Source organism: Benincasa hispida, chromosome 4, assembly GCF_027475165.1.
Source record: "Benincasa hispida cultivar pf3 chromosome 4, pf3_genome.v1.1, whole genome shotgun sequence".
In the NCBI taxonomy this organism is placed as follows: Eukaryota; Viridiplantae; Streptophyta; class Magnoliopsida; order Cucurbitales; family Cucurbitaceae; genus Benincasa; species Benincasa hispida.
Window position 1 is genome coordinate 70,499,563 of NC_143481.1, and position 21,008 is coordinate 70,520,570.

At 33.7% G+C, this 21,008-nt stretch overlaps 1 protein-coding gene across 1 annotated transcript; it reads right to left on the reverse strand.

The window, feature by feature from the left end:
- Nucleotides 1-1,645: 1,645 nt before the first annotated feature.
- LOC120076308 (phosphoribosylaminoimidazole carboxylase, chloroplastic-like) lies at nt 1,646-14,576 on the reverse strand. The gene is made up of 16 exons (XM_039030071.2): nt 13,827-14,576; nt 13,477-13,692; nt 13,258-13,369; nt 12,763-12,825; nt 12,516-12,654; nt 11,881-11,936; nt 10,896-10,969; nt 9,142-9,289; nt 8,855-9,028; nt 4,950-5,037; nt 4,754-4,864; nt 3,829-3,926; nt 3,512-3,629; nt 3,147-3,241; nt 2,568-2,674; nt 1,646-2,053 (listed from the first exon to the last, which is right to left on the reverse strand). Exons 1-16 carry the CDS (start codon nt 14,051-14,053, stop codon nt 1,969-1,971), a joined length of 1,911 nt encoding a protein of 636 aa, XP_038885999.2. The 5' UTR covers nt 14,054-14,576; the 3' UTR covers nt 1,646-1,968.
- Between the last annotated feature and the right edge of the window lie 6,432 nt (nt 14,577-21,008).

Sequence of the window (21,008 nt, forward strand, 5' to 3'; positions counted from 1 at the left end):
CATGCTTCAACTCCCAACTGCTTGTGCCATTACGAAACCACGTTATCTAAAATACTTATCCAAAGGTTAAATAATTTGCAAAATTGTGCTTTCTTGGGCAAATTGGAAACAAGACGGTTGACCCTTCTAACATCTTATTATCTATTTTCCAAGCCTTCCAACGATACATGCCGAGGCATCTCCTCCATGCTAACAATTGCAGCATGTATCTGATCAATCATTAGAATTCAACTCTTCTGGAAAAATCAGTCAATATAAGCTATCTGTCCTTATGGCTATTTCCCATGGGGATGTTAGCATCGATGTTTGGATGGTGTAGGATCAACTTCTTTCTGCACTAGTATCAATCACATTTTTTTTTTAAATGAGGATATCAAATTTCTTTGAGCAAATGGAAAATTATATATATTATTCTGCTCTCAAAATCCACAACCGTGTTGTCGTACAAAATTAAGTACAACTCCAAATCGGGTAATAAATAAAAGCTTCTTATCATAATTCGGTAATTATAACTGCAATAATCTGGAATACAAAAATAAATAAACAAGAATAAAACTCAGCTATATATGTTAACAAGTATAAAACAAGAATGTGTATGGACCATTCTAATCCTTTTTTGTTTCTCGTTCTTGATTATTTATACCTTTACCATGGATGATTAGACTACAATTCTAATCACCAAATTATTTTTCTTATCATCTAGTTTGAAGTTGTACTGAATTTTCTACAATAACAAGGTTGTAGATTTCATTATTATTAACGTTAGAAGCACCCATTATCAATGAGAATTACCAATCAAGATTGAGAGAATAGAGGAGTTCGATCAGATTTTTTCTAACAAAAGGGTGGGGATAGAAGATAAATATGGATTCAATTGATAACTAAGAACACTTTCTCAAGGAATGCTAGAATATCAATTAAATGAAGAAAAATGGAATACATCAGTGAAGTTTAATCAAGTATATGGATGGTACAATTTCCCGAAAAGATTTAAAAAAGCAACACACAGGATGCTACATGGATTTATCATCGGGAAGATTCCTTAACTTTTAGATTCAAAAGATAGGTCGAAAAGACAGCACTGAATCGGAACTTTTTTTAACATTTAACTATGAGAATGAGGTTGTGGTATAAAACTTCTCGAGGAATGCCGTGAGAATTAGGAAAAATCAAAGATAGACAGACTAACATCTTTGAAGCCTAGGTATGACTATAATTTCTAGGGCATGGTTGGAACAAGGAGTAGAGTGGTGAACTTTTGAAACACGGTGTGTAATGAGTAAATAACGCATAAAATTGATTTTTTTTTTTTTTCAATTGTCAAATCCACAAGTTCCAGCTTCAAAAATAAGGAAAGACTTGTGATCACTTAAACTCAGATTCTCTCTCCTTTCCTTCCATGTCCATACGAGGGAAAGGAAAACAAAATGGAGATGTGATGGACTTGTAAAGCTTGATGTGAGCTAAAGCCTAAATGTGATGCACTTGTAAGGCAGTCAGCAGCTTTCTCTGCCATCGAAAGAAAGTGATTAAAATAGTAACATTCTAATTTAACCATTTATGTTTTATAAAACCACCATTGATATTCATCAAATTGCAACAAGCTTTACGTTTCAGACAAGCAAACACGAAAACCAAATCAATATGAAAAATTATGAGTTTATTGAAGGTGACAATTGTCATTTGTTATACAATGAAGTTAGCATACTTCAACTGCCAACAGCCCTTACCATTACAAGGTCATCTAAGATGTTTATTCAAAGGTTAAATAATTTGCAAAATTGTGGATTAAGAAAGCACATAGCTCTCCAGCACACTAGTTGTAAGGGCTTTCTACTGCTTCACAAGACTTCCACTTAATGTAATGGTTGCCATGAGATCTTGTGAATTTCTGCATCTACGTGCAGATTCAAAATAAGAATGGCTAAAGCAAAGTTACTTTGCTCTTTTGACTTGATGGTAAGGGATTCAACGCAGATCCCAACCATCTTTTTCTAACTTTTCGGCCTTGATCAATACATTTCTCTTGGTGTCTTCTTGAAATTGGCTCATCCTGCACATTAACAGTGTCATGTCAGATTAAGTGCATGTTTGAAAGTGATTTTAAAATGGTTAAAATCATTTTTGTCGTATTCAAAATCACTCCGAAAAACGCCTTTAAATTTAATATTTAATTTTACAATTTTAAATGTAATTTTTTTGTAAGATACTTATAAGTATAATAGTATGTTATTAGCAGGGGTATAATGGTAATTAGATAGGAAGTTAGTGAATATTACTATTAATAGAGAGAGTAGGAGTGGTAGGAAGAGGTGAAGAATTTAGTGGAATTTCCTAATTTGGGAATTTGAGAGAGTCTAACCCTCTCGAATTGCTGGGGGTTATATCTTGATCATTTTCCACTATATTTCTATATTGAATTGTTCTTGAGTTTATTCTTGTTAGGAGGGATCCTAACATTTTTATACCATCAAAATTGACTTTGAATGATTAAAAGCATATTTTAGAGTGATTTTGATTTTTGGGTAAGAGATTCCTATATATTTGTAAGCAAATAAGAGTAGCACCTTGAGAGAAGATCTGCATCTGCCACCCCCAACATCCTTGCTGCCAACAAACCTGCATTGGTTGCGTTATTGATTGCAACAGTTGCAACCGGAACTCCCCTCGGCATCTGCACGAGCAGTCCTTGTAACAATCATAAATGGGAACCAAGAATTTCGACAAACAATTGCCAAAAGCAAGTAATGATGTTATTACATAGAGCATATCTTATAACCCAACTAAAAGCCGATGGTCACGCTGTAAACTGTAAAATAACACTTGAAACTTCTACCAGAGTACAATCCCATGTTCTATCCACGTTAAATAAATCTGCCATCTATTGCCAAAACTTACAAAGATTAATCCTGCAAAGCCGATATACTCTTATACTAGATAATTCATTTAAAAGCTAGAACTTGAGTCTCATTCAAGAAAGAGGTTAGAGACCAACTTTTAAAAACGGGAAAAATGAAGAAATGTTAAATCACAAATCACATTAAGTGATCTTGAAAAATGCACCAAAATTTATGTTTATACGTCATAAACTTGTTTTAATCAAACCAATGGCAACAGAAAAGTATTTCAAGACCAAAACAGAGTACCTGCACAATTGACAGAAGAGAATCAAGTCCATCCAATGTTGAAGCACGCACAGGGACGCCAATAACAGGCAATGGCGTAAGAGAGGCAACCATACCTGAAACTCAAGCAAGCTACCAGTCACTAATAGGAAATATCCTATTTTTTGAGAAAATAAATAAAGCCCCAACCTTTCTTTGTTTATCAGATTTCACACGAAGAACTATCCCCTGAATTTATAACATGCAATAGCCCGTAACTCAGGTAATTTTGAACTAAAGACTGCGTAATCAGAGCATTTTTTGTCCATTTCACCAGCCCTTTAGAATGAGATATTTTGTTCTATCCAAATACTATATACTATACATGAAGCATTTAAATAACTAGCCTGGTAAATGGGCTGCACCCCCGGCACCAGCAATGATAATCTGTATCCCTCTGTCCTGAGCAGATGATGCATAAGAAAACATCCAATCGGGGGTCCGATGTGCAGAAACTATCTTTATCTGCATATTTTTAGAAGGAAAAAAAACATTATACACACACACACACACCATATCGCATAAAAAAATGTTGAAGTCCCATTTTGGTGCTTGTACTATGAATTTAATTTCATATTAGTCTGTAACCAAAATAGTATTTTAACCAAAAATATATATATATCATGGATATAAACAATGTCAATCATAAAAAATAGAAATTAACCTCATAAGGCACACCAAATGTGTCAAGGACCTTTGCAGCATCTCTCATTACAGGAAAATCGGAATCAGAGCCCATTATGATTCCAACACGATGCTCGACTGTGTTGAGTATAATGTTAGTAAGAATGATCAAATAAAGAAATATCAAATTTGTATTATACTTATACATGTATGCACAATGATATGACACCTACCTACCAATATTTAATCTAAACAATTTCCTTTAGGAATAGGAAAGACGTTTTCCATAGAAACTGAGAAATACAAAAGCTATATTTATAAGTTAACCGATAAGACAAGATATAATTTTCTTACAAGATCCATAATGCGTGATGTAACCCATTATGATTCCAATACTTCAGTTAATACAACAGTTAACTGGTTCAATAAAACACTGGAAGCAAAGAAAACATGATTGTGATATTAAGCCCCCAATCGTTGAAACAAACAATGTAGGAGAATGGCTGATCTCTAAATTATAATTTATAAAAACAACCTAGCGAAGAATCAATGAAAACACAAATTAGAAGACCAAGCTTCTGCCATTTGCTACTTCAGTGATAATAATAACGAGCATGCAGCACATATTAAATTTGTTGTGCCCAAATAAAATTGTTTACCAATGACCCAGGTGCATGATTCAAGCTTAATTACCTTTGCATTTTTATAGAAAAATGTTGATAATTTCATACTCTTAGGCAGGTTACATGGAACAGGCCAAGAAAGAGAAAGCAGACAGGGAAGGGAGAGAAAACTACTGTGTTTATCATCCATATGTTGTTTGAGTTTGCGCCTTAAGAAAATTATGCACTTGAAATTCTAAATAAAAAGATTATAAGACAGGTTGTATGTGATCCAATGTCCGAATACTGTATTCATCTGAGATAAAGCACTAAAACATGAAAGCATCACGGAGGGAGGCTGACCTGCAGGCTTTTCAGAAGCTTCATCAAGTGTTGATGCTAATAAATTTTGAACAACGCTCAAAGAACGGCCAACAATTGTGATATGACCCATCTTTCTTTGCTTTCTCATTTCTGGTTCATTGTTAAAGGAGTCGATTAAATGTTGAGTTCGCAATCATGTAGGGGAAAATGTAAAGAGAGAATTTTAAAGTCTAACCCGGTTTATTATACCAATGAACAAAAGCTCCAGGAATACTCAATGCCCTTTGCATCAGTTGATGAGCAAGATAAAAACCAGGTTCCCCCTGAAAGAAACAGCAACAGAACAACTATCAGAAGTTTTGTATTTGCAAGTTTAGGGTTGTACTTACAAGTTACAACTACCACATGTATATTCAAAATTCAAAATCTATTCTACTGTGAAGTTCTTTCTGACGCTCTGCCTTTAATGTTGGTAAAGCATTATACTCCTAATTATGATTAACCATCGATGTCTTCAAAAGTAGCAATGTGACATATCATGTACAGCCTCTAAGTATCTCAGGCTTGTCCAGGATACGTTCACTGGTATTGAAACTTATAGGCATTATTTAAGTCACTTAAGTTATCACACCCCACCCCAGACCACCCTCTTAGCTTAGGAAAGGGCGTGACTGCAGCAGTTATCAACCCTTTTGTTGACACTCACTGCCTAAAAACTCTTGCGGAAATAACTTTGATACCAATGAACAAATTCAACTTACAACTCATTAAGTAGGCCCATTTTATTACAACAATATAACGTTTATACAAATCCAAGACTTAACAACTGTAAAACCCTCTGGAAGTGTAACTGTGGCTTATGGCAGACCTTGACCATAGCAGCACCCTGGAACTCCTCACCTTTCCGCTACCTGGGGGGGAAAAGAAAAACATTTGGAAAGCATGAGCTATAAAGCCCAGTGAGTGACTAGAAGACTGATTTTTATCAAAAGAACTACCCCACATTCGGGTACTTTTGCTCAGATACCTTCTCAACTGTGTCCTTCAGTATCGAGCTACTCAGATACCTTTTCAAATGTCCTTGGGTATCGAGTTTCAAGTAAAACTAGTCATACAATGACTTTCTTTAATAAAACTTAGAAAACATGTCTTTATCTGAAAGATCTTTCTTTAGCACATGGTTTCTTAAAACATTGAAAATATTTTAGTCAAACATTTTAGTCACTCACCTTGATCGTTTAGGAACCTTTCTCTCTAGAAGTTTCTTAATCTTCCCGGGCTCTTTTGAACCCTAAATTCCAGATTCAACTTAAAGCTTAAACTACTCATAGTTATAGGCTTTATCTCGAGTTACTTCCTTCTACAAATATGCTCTAAAATGTCTTAGGAAGCTTACCTCAAAATCTTAGCTCCTAACTCCACGTGGTTTGGCCGGAAACATCAAAACATCAAGACTGGCCCAGCTTACCCGACAGCTCGACCCTTCTGTCTTTTCCTCATTCTCCAGCCCGATTCCTTGGAGCTTCTTCTCCGGCAGCCCCACCATGAAAACTAGACTCTCATAGCTTTCAAATGGCTTTGAAATCACTCCAAACACAAGAGTAAATTGGGAGAACTCCTCGTCCCAAGTTGATACTGTTTTCCAGACTTCATTGTCCAATGCGTCCTCTTTGAAGCTCTATGATCAATGCATGGATTTTGCTCTCAATGCAATATTTACTCAAACTTTCCCACTCTTTTAAATGTATTTTGAGTTGTGATCTGAAAAATGAAGTCTTTGGCCCTATTTATAGGCATCCAAACATTCCCCAAATTCGACACCTCCTACTTGGCTGCATGTCCAAGTGTTTCCTCCTCACACTAATAACACAACTCTTTGATCAACGCAATCCAAGTGTCCTCCTATGTAGCCAACACATGGGCTTCAAATTGCATGTCTCCTCAAGCCTCCACCTCAAATCCTCAAGTCTGGAGGTTCAACGATCCACATGTTAGGATGACGTCTTCCTTATGAGCTCATCCTTCTTATGCATTCATTCCCTTCAATATGCATTCACTAGGGTGATTCTCAATGCATACAACTAGCCTAAGTATCAACGCATAGTGTACTTAGAACGCATAGTAGGTCCTCAACGCATAGTATGATTCCAACGCATAGCAACCCTTAGTTTCCCTTAATTTCCAATATAGCACCATCGCAAGAGCCAACACCATGTGTCCAACCTAGTCTATCGCATGGCCTATGTCCAACACATCCCTCGTGCAAGCCATCACCAACCTCCAACGCATCGCAAGGTCGCACGGCTCCAACGCATTGGCTTAGCATCAACGCATGGCTCACATGGGTCGCATGGCATGGGCTCTTGGCCGGCAGCTTGGCATCGACGCATCGCTCGGCAGGGCTTGCTCGTCCGCTCGACGCATGGGCACTACCATCGACGCATCGTTCGCTCGGTCGCTCGACGCATGGGCGCTTCCATCGACGCATGGCTGGGCAGTTTGGCCGAGCCTGCTCGACGCATGGCACCCTCCAGCCCTTGTGCCATCCCAATGCCTCATCCTCGGCTGCCATCCTTCAACTGCCTGCCACCCTTCAATGCATCCTTCCATTTTCCTTCCTTCACCAACACATCCATCATCCAACGTATCCAATGCATCCAACACATCCATTCAGCCTAATGCGTTGGTCTAACCTCCAAGACATGCGTCACTCCCACTTCACTTCTCCCTTGGCCCAAATAATCTCTCTAAGATCTTATGGCCAACGCATGGCAATACCTAATCCAACACTTAGTCAATTTTTCATCAATTTAAGCTTAACTCAAAACTACTCAAGGAAAATCTATTCAACACCTAGAAATTTCCTTCACTTCAACATAAGATTTAACTTTTACTTAGTTAATTTCCTTAACCACCTTCTTAAGTAGTTATAATAGAAATCCGATTTCACATAAGTACTTAGGCTCTTACTGATTTAATGATTTCTACTGAGCCTCTTGCAAGGGATTTATACTTTGTCATTTGGCTGATCATTACCCTACAAAAATTAAAATTTTCTTTTGGGAGCTTAGTCATGGTGTCATCAATACTGCGGATCGTCTCCAACGTCGTATGCCTTATATGTGTCTCTCCCCTTCATGGTATGTTATGTGCAAAGCTCATGTTGAGTCCCCTGCTCATCTGTTTATGCATTGTTCCTTTGCCTCCCACTTTTGGCACAATGTTTTGGACGCTTTTGAATGGTCAATCGTCTGTTCCAATAATATTTTTTTACATTCTTGACTCCCTTTTGGTGGGACATCCCTTCATTGGCACAAAGAAGACTGCTTGGCTGGCTATTCAACGCGCTTTTTTCTGTACTCTATGGGGCGAACGTAACAAGCGTCTCTTTAGGGACTCAATCTCATCTTTTGACTCCTTTATTGATCTTGTTCTGTCTACTGCTTTTTATTGGTAAAAATTTGAGCACCATTTTAAGAACTTTAGTCTTTCTTATTTAGTTTCCAATTGGAAATCTTTTTGTAATCACCTTTAGGTGTTTGAGGTCCCCTTATTTCATTTTTCCAATGAAATGTTTCTTTCTAATTGAAAAAAAAAAAGAAAAGAAAGAAAAGTACGTAGTCTCTTATTCTTAAGCTGCTCAACATACAGAATTCCATTTTTCCCTAGTTGGTAATACGTTTGTATAGCAAACATTAGCAACGATTCAGGATGCCAAGTCACATTATATGACAATGAATTTTCCTTTCTTTTTCTTTCTTCTTTTTTGGCTAATATGATGCATAGATTTAAGAGAACTTTTTAAGCCTTGACCTCCATACTTGAACCTTTCAAGGATGGCTCTTCCGAGAGATAGTTAGACAAAGCACATAACCATGCATATGTCCAAAGTAATCCAACTGTTTTACTCAAGATAGAAACATCAAATCTGCAAATTTCTCTGAGCAGGAATACAATTCAGTCATTGAAAAGAAAACAGGCATGAAAAATATAAAAATGAAGAAAAGAAATAAAATTGCCTCACCTAACATGCATTTTTTCCTCTTTTTTAAAAAAAAAAGAAAAAAGAAAAAAAGAAATATAGCTTCTATGAATTAAGAAGTCCACAAAGCAAAGAGAGATGAAGTGTCCTTAATTTACCTCATCTTCACCTAGAATATTGTACATAATAGCAGCTGGGGTTATCATTGATGGATCTCCAAGGGGAAGACCAAGGACAGCCCGCAAATGCTGCTCAAATTGAGAGGTCTTGCAAGACTCAATTGTGTGATGTCCACTATTATGAGGTCTAGGAGCCACTTCATTCAGTAAAATCTGTTGAAGGTAAAAAGAGATAAGTAGTACATTAGTCCCAGAGTCCAAAAGAAGAAAAATGCTAATAACACGATTTCTGCAATTATACAGCATATTAACATTGATGATACAACCTGACCATCTTCTGTCAGAAACAACTCCACAGCAAAAATGCCGGCACCTTCCAGAGAGCTAACAGCTTTGTATGCAACATCAGTTGCAAGTTTCTTGATCTCCCATGACACGCTAGCCGGAGCTTTGACAATGTGACAAATATTTTCCCTACAAGGATAAGTTCTCTTATTTAATGTCTAATCAATAATTATTTATGGAAAAACCAGATTTCATTGAGAAAATGAAAAAAAATAAAATACAAAAAATACAAAATGACCTACAAAACAACAGCCCAGCAAGAGGAGCTAGCCAGAAACTAAGCTAGAACCAATGTTATGTCTAAATGCACAAGAGCGACAAGATCAGTGCAATTACATCTCACAATTTCCCTTTTATAAGAAGAAATTTCTTTCATAAATTAAATGAGCCTGTGGAACCAAGAGTTCCAAATAGTTGCTCCCATTGGTAAACAATCAAAGAAAGCTAATACTTACAAAATTCTTATCTAACACAACCCGGAAAGAGGAGACAAAAACATATGGTCCCAAAAAGTTACGGCCTATCTTTCAACATTTTCAAAAGTCTTATTTCTTTTGAGCCAAATTTCCCACACAATACACTTCACCGCACTGTAACAAGAAGCTTTAGCTTTGGAATTAAGCAAGGGACCAGTAAGCATGATCATATAGAAACTATACATCAAGGTCAAAAAAGATATTGTGTTGATCAAAGACTTCCAAAAGACCCTACTACAATTTGATACTCAAAATATTCTGGCCCACCATTTCTTCGTTCACCATTCAAGCCACCTAATGCCGAACTCCTAAGGGAATTTTTCACCTTTTTATAGTACTAACTATTCCAAATGTATTTACAAGGAATACTATCAAGGATGAGAGTTCCATCATCAACAATACTAGGAAAGAGAAACTTAGTAGACTATGAGCATGATTGTCGATTCTCCGAACAAGATCCATTAAGATTCAGAATCATTAAGATTTCTAAGAGAAATTGCCCCGAAAAATAAAAAAGCATCAAAACAATCAGCCACCAGAACATCTTTGGCTGGGCACAAGCCCAAACAACCTAGGACCAGTAAGCAAGCAAGAGCTAAAAGAACTTTCCATCACCTTGTTAAAGCCACCAGGGGACTTCTTTCGAGACTCGACATGTAAGATCTCTTCCCATTACCCATGAACCCGAACAAGCATGAAAACTCTCAACCTCAGATCAAAATTATCGAGTTTGCTGCTAGGAAGAGTCATAGACCCCTGCTATTCAAACAAAAGAAAAGTCCTCAACGGTAGTCCCAATGAAAGAGGTTAGAAAGTGAATTTCCCCTTCTGCTCCTCCTAACATATGCATTTACTACTGGGACCTCACGGATTACATCTCTCTCACCGTAGCATGTTTATTTGTATCCTCCAACTTATGGATGCAAACAACTATCTTTCCTCCATTTAGTCAACCTAGGACAAGTAGATCTAAACTTACCGTTCACCTTGACACTTTGAATCTTTTAGGTTCTACCAAGACAAAACCCTTTACATAATCCTCCTAAGAATAAGAGACAGACAAAGACAGGTATAAAATAACAAGTAAGACATCAACATACCGGTTTCATAATTGATTATTTGCATACACTTGCATATGAATATATGATGAATTTACAATACAACTCGTAAATTTACTTCTTTCAAAGTTTCCAGGGAGAAATGGAAGTTGGCAAGAAGGGATTGGGAAGAACATATAAAAATTGTATTCTTCAACTTACTTATGAATAGTTTCAACAACAGGATAGCATGCCATGGAGTTGTCTCTACCTCTTGCAATAACAACTGATAGTTCCTATCACACAAAAGGAAAGCAAAGATCAGATATCAGCCTGAACAAAGATCAAACAGAAACTTTATATGGTTAAGTTCAGGACTTCGTATGCGGATTAATCTGCGCTATTTTTCATTTATCAACCGTTCACACATTCTTACACAAGAAAGAAAACGGAAAGAATCCTAGATATTATTTTTAGTGGCTCTCTCTTGGTGTAGATTTTATGCTCCTTTCAAGAAATTGTTTTTTATTGAATAATCAAATTTTCATTGAGAAAAAATGAAAGAAGGCAAAGACATATAAAAAAAGAAAGCCCAAAAAAAAAAAAAAAAACAAAAAAAACAAAGGTTACTTAAAAGAAATGCCTCCAATCAAACAAGATAAGACTAAGCAAACAATTACGAAAAGTTCCGTAACCATTGCCCACAAAGGGACATGAAACACAGAGAGGAACCAGACATCAAAAGAATTAAGGCCTTTCTCTCTAAAGATTCTATTATTCCTCTCACTCCAAAGACTTGAAAAAGCACACACTCCCACCTGCCATAAAAACTTTCCCCTTCTCCCTAGGGGAGGATGAATGAGGAATTCCTCAATCATCTCTGTACAACCATGCTGTCAAGCCAAAACAAGACTAAACTCATCAAAGAAGCAAATCCATGTGGAAGCTAACGGGAAGAAGCAAGTCCACAAATAAACTTCCCTTTCTCTCTAACTACAGCTTAAATGTTCACTAAGCTAACTGGAAGAGCTTTGTCTAAGCTTCCTTGCTTAGGACTTGGCTTTACTCCCTTTGAAATTGTTTGGTTTCTTATAAAAAGAAAAGAAAAGAAAGAAATGAAGGGGGAGGGGGGGTCACATATAAGAGGATAAAAGCAATGAAGAGTGAGATGAATCACCAACCAGACAAACAGCATGCCAGAACTAACCTTCACAAAAGGTGCCCACTTCTCAACATATAAGCCGCGCTCAAATCCACCTAGAGCTGGACATATTGACAAGTGCATAAAAAATAAGAAATGGTAATAAAGATATTAAACAAAATTATAGGGAAATTCAAACCCCAAGTGATACCAAGAAGTAAAAGAAACGAACATATGAAATCTCGAATTACTTGGACTCCCTTTGATATGGCTCTTTTGTATATCATTAGGATTACTCCACATTCATAAATGAAAATTTTTCTTATCCAAAAAAAAAAAAAAAAAAAAAAGAAGAAGAAGAAGAAGAAGAAGAAGAAGAAAAGAAAAGAAAAAAGAAGCCTGCAGGTATGAATAAAATAATAGATTGGCATACAACCAAAACAACACAACTTCAAATCCTCACCCCCATATATTTTGTTTTGAATCTTTTCTTTTCTTTTCTTTTCTTTTTTAATATGAAACAATACTTTGATTTTTTTTTATTTTTTATTTTTTTGTGGGGGGGGCGCTGCTCCCTGGATATTTGTAATAATCACATCCATTAGATAGACTATCATATCATTTTTCAGAAAAAATAAAAGCAGAACTTTCAATGGAAAAAAAAATGGAAGAATACAAATTACATATGAGATATATCTCACCAGAAATGGAAGAAGAAAGCTCCTCCACACTTTTTGCAACAGCATTTCCACGTCCATCATAAGCTAATCTTTTGCTCTTGATCATGAGAGGATAACCAAATATATCACCTGCTTTCTTTGCATCTTCAAGATCGTCGATCTGTAAGAGAAAATATTAATGGTCAATGAGTTATCTGCTACTGTTAACACAAATACAAGGGCAAGAATACAAACACCATTTGGGAGAAGTTCATGCAGAGGACATAACCTGCATGAACTCAGGCAATGGAATTCCATGCTGAGAAAAATGAACTTTTTGGAGAAATTTGTCCTGTAACATAGTAAATGATAAAGGATCAGAAATAATAAGCAAAAATGGTAGACAGTTGATTTCAATCTTTGAGCAATGTAACAGTGGATGTCAGAGGATTTAATCGTCTTTAGCAGATTGCAGGGACAATGTGGTAACAAATACATTGGTAATTTTGATCGATATCAACCAGCACGGAGAGTGAGAGGAAACTAGTACTGCAAGAAATATGAGATGTAATCAGAGTAACAGCACTATAAGCAATCTTCTGGCTAGAGGCTTCTTTAAAGGTGTATGTATTACGCATTTCTCTACTTCCATTATCGAGGTAGCCATCATTCATCAGGTTCCCATAATAAAAGATTGACTAACAATCTTAGAATTGACAATAACTTTTGAACTTAAAATAGAGGTGGGTTTCAAAACCAAATGTACACATGACGAAACGCAGACCTGAATTATACGGATGGTAGATGCTCTAGGTTGACAATCAATTCCTTGCTGCTCGAGAATCTCTAGCGTGGCCACATCAACGTGTTCAATTTCAACTGTTAGTACGTCACATCTAACAACCATGAACAAAACTTACTGTTAGCACCATAAGCATTCGAGGGAAAACAATGCCACAAAAAGAAAATTACGACATAAATGAGGCTAAGATAAAAAATATACCTCTTAGCAAATTCTTGAACAGTAATACTGTCGTCAAAGTTACCAACCATGTGATGGTAAGCTAACGAACTAGCAGGGCAGTTTACAAGTGGATCAAGAATTGCGATTTTGACGGACAGTTTGGAGGCTGCTTGACATAGCATACGACCCAATTGGCCCCCTCCTAGTACACCAACAATTTTTTCAGAAACTCCATGAACAGCAATTTCATCTTTCCTGCATGTTAATACCACAGAAGAGATTCTAATCAAAAGCTATTTCATTCTCATGTTTCCAAAAATGAATTGGGTGGGCAAAATACACGGAAGCAGAAAAATTACTCCAAAAGGTACGGTGAAATTAAAACAAACCGGGGAAGAGTGTCAGTAAGTGATGCGGAGCAGTGTAGAGACTGATTCTTGCGCTGTGGTTGATGGGCCATTTTTAGGAAACTATGACAAGGGATGATGTTTGAACCAACGAACCAACTTATATTTTGAATTTTTCGCGAAGATAGAGAGGGTGCAGGTATAATATCCGAAACTAATGCATAATTTAGGCGGCTAGGTGAAGCCACTGAGGAACTTGATAGTAGCATATGGAATGCTTAAGCCCTCAACAATTGCAACGGGAACAAAAAAAAAATAAAAATAAGAACAAATTACTCTCCTTTCTACGTACTGGTGGAATGTAGTAACTCGGCAACAATGTCCTGCAATCAATTGACCTTGAAACCGCTCAACAAGAAATATAGTGAATTGAGCAGAGAAGAAGAAGACACTGAAATTGGGGGATAGAATTCCGAACTGAGCAAAAACACAACTGGTAACAAGATGCAATGGGAGATGACAGAGAAGAACGAGGAAAAGGTCGGATGATTTTAGTGGGAGGCAGACTGGAGGATGAAGAAGAATAAGAAAATTCAAGGGATTCAGAAACTTTGAAGTTGGGCGGCGCGGCGGCGGAGAGAGACGGAAGAACTGCAGGGCTTGTTTAGTGTTTGCAGATGCTTTTGGCCGGACAGTAGATGCTTGCTCACTTTGTTCTCTGCTTTTTCTCTCCTCCTCCTGGATGAATAGTCGAAACAGAAAATAAATTATTCTTCGATTTATATTTTCTTTAAGATCTTAAATTTGTAAACGTAGTAATTACTTTTAAAATTTTGTAATTTCGACAAAATAATATTAAATCTGATTTTTTTTCTCGCTTTAAAATATTCTTTTGTTCCTAAATTTTCTAGAATATTTACATTTAGTTTCTAATATTTTAAATTATTCATTTTAGTCTCTAAATTTTCAATAATAAGTTTAGAAGCAACCTTAGCTAATAAATCTAACAAATTTAAAAGTAAAGTTAATATATGATGTGTCAAGAAAAAATTATGTGAAAAAAAAAGATGGCTTGAAAAAAAATGTATTTTTTTATCTTTGCTATCTAGAGATGTCCATTTTTCGGGGACAGACCCCGACCCCGTCCCGAACGATTCTCCGATTAGGGGAGGGAGTGGGGGAAAAAAATTCTCCATGACCTAAACGGGGACGGAAAATGTATTCCCCATTCCCCGTCCCGCCCATGACCTTGTCCCCGCCCCGATTAGCTTTTACATATTTATTTAGTATAGTTATCTAATGTTATTTTTTTATTATTATTATTATATAAATATTACATTCAAATTTCAAATTGATTATTTATTGGGAAAGATAATGAATATGTTTAAATTTAGATTATATACATGAATAATTTGATTTATATTTATTTCTTTCTACTAAAAAATTAATTAGCTTTTTTAGGCCAAAATTTGAGTAATCTATTTTTAAATTCAAATTGTCATATAAAACTAACCATAATAAACAATTTAGTGATAAAGTTAATTATTTATTTAATTTAGTGATAAAGTTAATTATTTATTTAAAATTTGCTCACATTAGTGATTTGAATTAATTGACTTTTTACTAAAATATATATATATATATATATATATATAACAGGGAATCCCCGCCCCGATCCCCTTGGAGAATTTCAAGGGATGGGGAATGAAATGGAGAGCGAGGACGGGGATGGGATGCCCCGCCCCGTGGACATCTCTATTGCCATCTCTTGCTCTATATTCTTTTCTCTTTCTTCCTCTACTCTTTTTTTTTTCTTTCTTTCTTATTCTCTTTCTTTGGTCTACATTGTCTTCTCTTTCTTCCTCTACTCTCTTTTTCTCTTGTTCTCTCTCCTTGGTCTACATCTTTTTTAAGGGATTGTTTGAATTGACTAGAGTAAACAAATATTTTTAAAAAATATCTTTTTATTTTAAATAAAAAGTATTTAAAATAAAATTTGATAGTATTTCAAGAGTTATTTTTGAATCATTAGAGAATTGTTAACACCATCAGTGTAACGTATTGAAAGTATATAAATATCATCTAGACCTTTAGAAATCTCAATCACCAATTTTAACATTTTAATAATGTTAATCAGCCAAAGGAACCAACATCGGATATACAAGATACTTCATAACACGAGAAATAATTGAGCACGAATAAACTATATATATACCTTCATCAAAATTGGTTGAACTAGAACTTCCGATTAAAGATCAAGCAAACAAAATAAGAATGCATTAGATGATACCATACTAAATCTAAAAGTGAAACCAAGCTCAAAGTTATCAGATTCTTAGAAGAAGAAAAAAAAAGTCATTTTCAAACATAGAAAAATAATTCAAAATATTTACGGAATATAGCGAATTTTCAGAACCTATTAATGATATATACTAAACTATCAACATATAGATATTGAAAAATTATCTATCAGTGTGTATTAGTATCTATTATCGATAGATTATGAATTTTTGTTATATATTTTCAGTAATTTTGTCGTTTGAAACAATTTTTATATTAAAAATATAAAAACTATAATTTAAGGACTTGTATGAAAATAAATAAAAATTTTAAAAAACAACCAATTGTAATAAGTTGAAGATGCTATCGTAGAATACAGTGCAATGAAATAAAATTAAATTAACGTTACAAACCATAACAAATTATTTATAATTATGTAAGCCGATGTATCAATGAAGATAATATTATAGTAATAAAGATATTTTAAGAAAATTAGAGAATTTTTTAAAACAGGTACAAATTAGCTATTTTATTTGATTGGTTGAGCGTAAATTTGAAAGGTAGTTTAACTAATAAATCAAATAAATCAAAAATAAAATGGAATAAATATATGATTTGGCGATACAATTAAAAATAATAATTTGTTCTCTCTTGTTCACTCTCTTCCATCTCCAACTTCTGTCTTGGTCAGTTTGATTCCTTCTTCGTCGTCTTATTCTTCTTCCCATCCTCCTCAATCGCTAATATTTTATTTCCCTTATTTAGGGTTTTCTTTTTGTTCATTGGTTCGAGTTTTGACTCCCTTCCCTAGGGATGTTAAAAAAAAAAAAAAAAAAAAAGTCAAAAAAATATCAAACTATTTAAAAAAATAACAAAAAAAAAATGGATAGACATTGATCGACATGTTTGTTAAGCAATCTCAAAACATAATTTAAAAACAAGGGATTCAATATAAATAGAGTTGTATTTCTCGTTTTCAGATATGTGTTTGGTATCAAATTCAGAAATTAAATTTCTATTTATACAAAATTTCAAATGATTGAAAATATATTTAGGTATTCAATAAATAGTAGGTTGAATATAAACCATTACTAATTAATTTTTGAACTTGTTTTATGTTAAATTTTTTGTATACTTTTTATTTTGTAATATCATATAATATATATAATATATTAAACAGATTATTTTTAACAAAAATAACTGAGTTTTAATATGAAATAGTATAATTGTTATTGTTTTTATCATTTTTAATATAATTCTGCATTTTAAAATTTTGAATTCAAAATCGGGATAAACTAAAAACATAACAAAGTTGTTTTTAAAATTTGCACTATTTGGATCATAGAATCCGGAAATAGTTTTTGGAAACAGAATCCTACCAATCAAACACATATTTGTTAAACTCAGTGAATCTAAAAACATAAAACATAATTCGGATTGCCTACCAAATAGACCATAAATTTTGCTATTTTGTATAAATAATTTCCATTGGTTTTCTATTTTTGAAAATCCCCCTAAAGTTATAAGTTTAAATTTTAAAAATTATATAAAAATCGGTTAAATAATTGTAAGTACAAATAGTCAATCAACTCATTGTAAGTACAGATAGTCAAGTACAAATAGCCATCGAAAATTCACACGCAAGCATGCATGCACGCGCGAACACGCATGATCGTAAAAATGATCATTTGGCTTCCTGAGTGAAGTTTATGTGAAAGATAGAGAAATAAGAAAAATATGTACCTCAATAGTATTTAACACTGAAGTTGAGTTGTTAAATACTAACTTAATAAATTGGAGATTTAATTGTTTACTATTATATTTTACTTTAGTTCGATAATTGAGAGTTGCAGATTGACCAACTAAGTTATGTGATGATAATTAACATTGTTGTAGGTGAACTTGAAAGTCAACACACGTAATAAGCAAGTAGACTCAAATCAAACTTGTCAAGCTATCTGAAGCCCAAAAAGTCAAAGCCTTAGGACTAGAACGAGAGAATAGTTTTGGGCCTCATAGTTGAATGATCTAATGGCAAACATTAGATGGAATGAATAGGATTGTCTATCAATTTTAGTTTTAAAATTCTAAGTGGGACAACTAGACTTGAGATATAATTTAGGAAAATTAAAAAAACATCAAGCAACCAATTCAAGTTAGTAGAACGAAATAATCCTAACATGCAATCTAAAAATTAGAAAATAAACTAAGTGCAAAACCTATACGACCCATTGGTTATTTTATTATCTTGCAGTGAGAACAAAACCTATACGACCTGGATCCTTTTTGCTGGTTCAAGATCTAACTAATTTTTTTTTTCTTTTTCACAACACAAGGTGCACACACTTTAATACAAAATCACAACGATTTTTTTTTTTTTAAGAAAAAAAGTCGCCTCTAAATAGGTAAGATTCACAAGTTTTGTTCTACAACATTTCAACATTTTTTCTCTCGACTATTACACTTGTAAAAATTTGAAAATAATGAGAGAATTATGAGCTTTTGAACACTTGAAGGATGAATCAAGGGAGAAATTTAAATGTCGGATTTTTTCTCCTCAAGAAGATGGCCACCAGGAATGATGAATGATTAATTATAAAAAAAAAAAAAAAATGAAGGATTTAACCTCAATCATTGGATCTAAGGTAAAAGGATAGATGATTGAGATTAAACATGGAGATAAAATAAAATAGATTAATTTTAGAAAAAAAAAATTAGGATGGATTATAGAGATGTTTACGATTTTCCACTTTTTCTATTTTTTTTTTTATTTGGATTGTCATTGTTATCTCATGTGATCCTATTTCTCTCTCTCTCTCTTTTTTTTTCTTTTCTTCTCTCTTCATTATTGTCATGTTATTGATCACATTGAAATTTGTTTCCAATCTTCTTTTACTCATATATTTTTCAATTGAGTCTTGGTTCGAATAATTCAGATTTATTGGAATCGTCTTTTTGAACTCTACAAAATAAATATTTTGAAATATTAAAAAAATATTAACACCACAAATTGAACTTGTTACCATCAAAATACTTGGTTTGATTAAAATTCTAAAACTAATAATAATCGCATTGAGCACATCAAAATGAGATGGGACACAAAACTTGCAATAGATGGATAAAGAATGAAAACTAAGGTATAACACATAAGGCACGAGGTAGAAAGCTTTAGGTCACAGTGAAGATCAAACTGGAGAAAATAAGGGTGGACAAGATGAGCAACAAAGTTTAACATTTCGTTTAGGAATATGATAAAAAGGTTTCAGAATTAATTTGAAAACCAGCCAATATATATTAAGATAATAAATATATAATTCAGTTGAAAAAAGAAAACATTGATATAATGTTGTATTTATTTAAACAAGAGGATATTATAAATGAATATATATATATATATAATGGGAGGAAAAAAATAAGATGGTATGAGAAAATTAAATAAAACTTAATCACAAATATATATGTATATGCGCGTGTATATATATATATATATAATGAAGAGAAATTGTGCTTTATGGCCAAAGCAGAATATCCAATTGAAAATATGACCATTTTTAAATTGAATGATTTATGGCAAAAAAAAACGTGATGTATAGGGTCTCATCTGCAGGTGTAGTATTCCAATTCTACCCTTGCCTTCCATATACCCGAATGATAGATGTTTTTCTCATTCTAGGAAAACTCACGGTATCAAATAAAAAAAACACATGGTTTTAGAAAAACCCATAGCAAAATTTCTCATTTTGTTTAATTTGATTTTAAATATAAATTAAGATTACAATGTGGGTTTTTTTCTTGCTTTTTGAGGATTTAGATCAACGTCACTAATTAGATTTCAATTAAGGTATTAGATTGGCAATGGGCAACTCTAGGATTTCAAAACCTTGCTGTATAATCTTCAAGCCAAAATTTATGTGCAACATAGCATGATACAGGATAATGTCCAATGGGGTATTATTTTGTTGATCGTTTTCAAGAGCATGCAGTAGAATGAGAGGTTTGGATTTTGTAGGGTACAAGAAAAAGTTAAAAAGTGTATAATAATTGTCGAATATGTTTGTCAAATACTTGATTGTGGACAAATTTGAGGGCCAAAAGCTCTCCTAAAGGTGTTGTTTTTCTCTCTCTTCAGAAATAAAATGTGTTCTTGATAGGAGATTTTTATTAGAACTTTGTAAATACTAGGCATTTGCATGTTTTTTTTTTCAAATCTATTAAACTCTTATTTACACTATTCTCTTGCTTTTTGTTATTTTAACCCTTGAGATTTTGATGAGTTGAAAATATCAAGTATTTGCATGCAGTAAATGTTTTTTTTGCTTATTTTTTAAAAAAATATTATTTATTTTTAAATGTGCAAATACTATTTACACATTTAAATATAAATAATATTTTTTTTAAAAAAAACATCTAGTGCATGGTGCATGCACTCAAAATGACTTTAATAGAAATTACAAGGTATATTTGTTTATTTCTAGTTTCTAACAAGTAGAAGATTTAGTTATTCGGCCATTTTATTGAAATCGGTTTGGCCATTTTTTAAAAATACCATTATATTTTGTTATTTGCCAATCCACTTTATAATGAACTCAAAATGACCGACCCATTTGATAATTTAGGATTTTTTTGGACAAATGGCCAAAACGAAATTACCTTTTCAAAAAATAGCCAAAGCAGTTTCCATTTATAAAAATGACCAAAACACTCAAATGGTTCATTAAAATTCAAAAAACAATGATAACTATATCCCTATTGAATCGCTATATTCTTGGTATATTTAAAAACAAAATAGGTTGAATAAAATAAAATCCTATTATCTAACCGCTTAATTCTAGAAACTACTAAAAAACTTCCTAAAATCTATTAGAAAATCTTCCTAAACCTTCCTTATTGAGCACAAATAATAATAATAAAAAATCCCTCCATTTAAAAAAAAAAAAAAATACT

Bases quoted from the DNA above. Each gene is read 5' to 3' on its own strand.
- LOC120076308 (XM_039030071.2), bottom strand. From the start codon at position 14,053: ATGCTACTATCAAGTTCCTCAGTGGCTTCACCTAGCCGCCTAAATTAT. The intron at 4,865-4,949 runs GTTAGACTTTAA...ACAATGAACCAG, and splicing joins TCATTGGTATAATAAACCGG to AAATGAGAAAGCAAAGAAAG. The intron at 3,927-4,753 runs GTCAGCCTCCCT...TACTCAACACAG, and splicing joins AGCTTCTGAAAAGCCTGCAG to TCGAGCATCGTGTTGGAATC.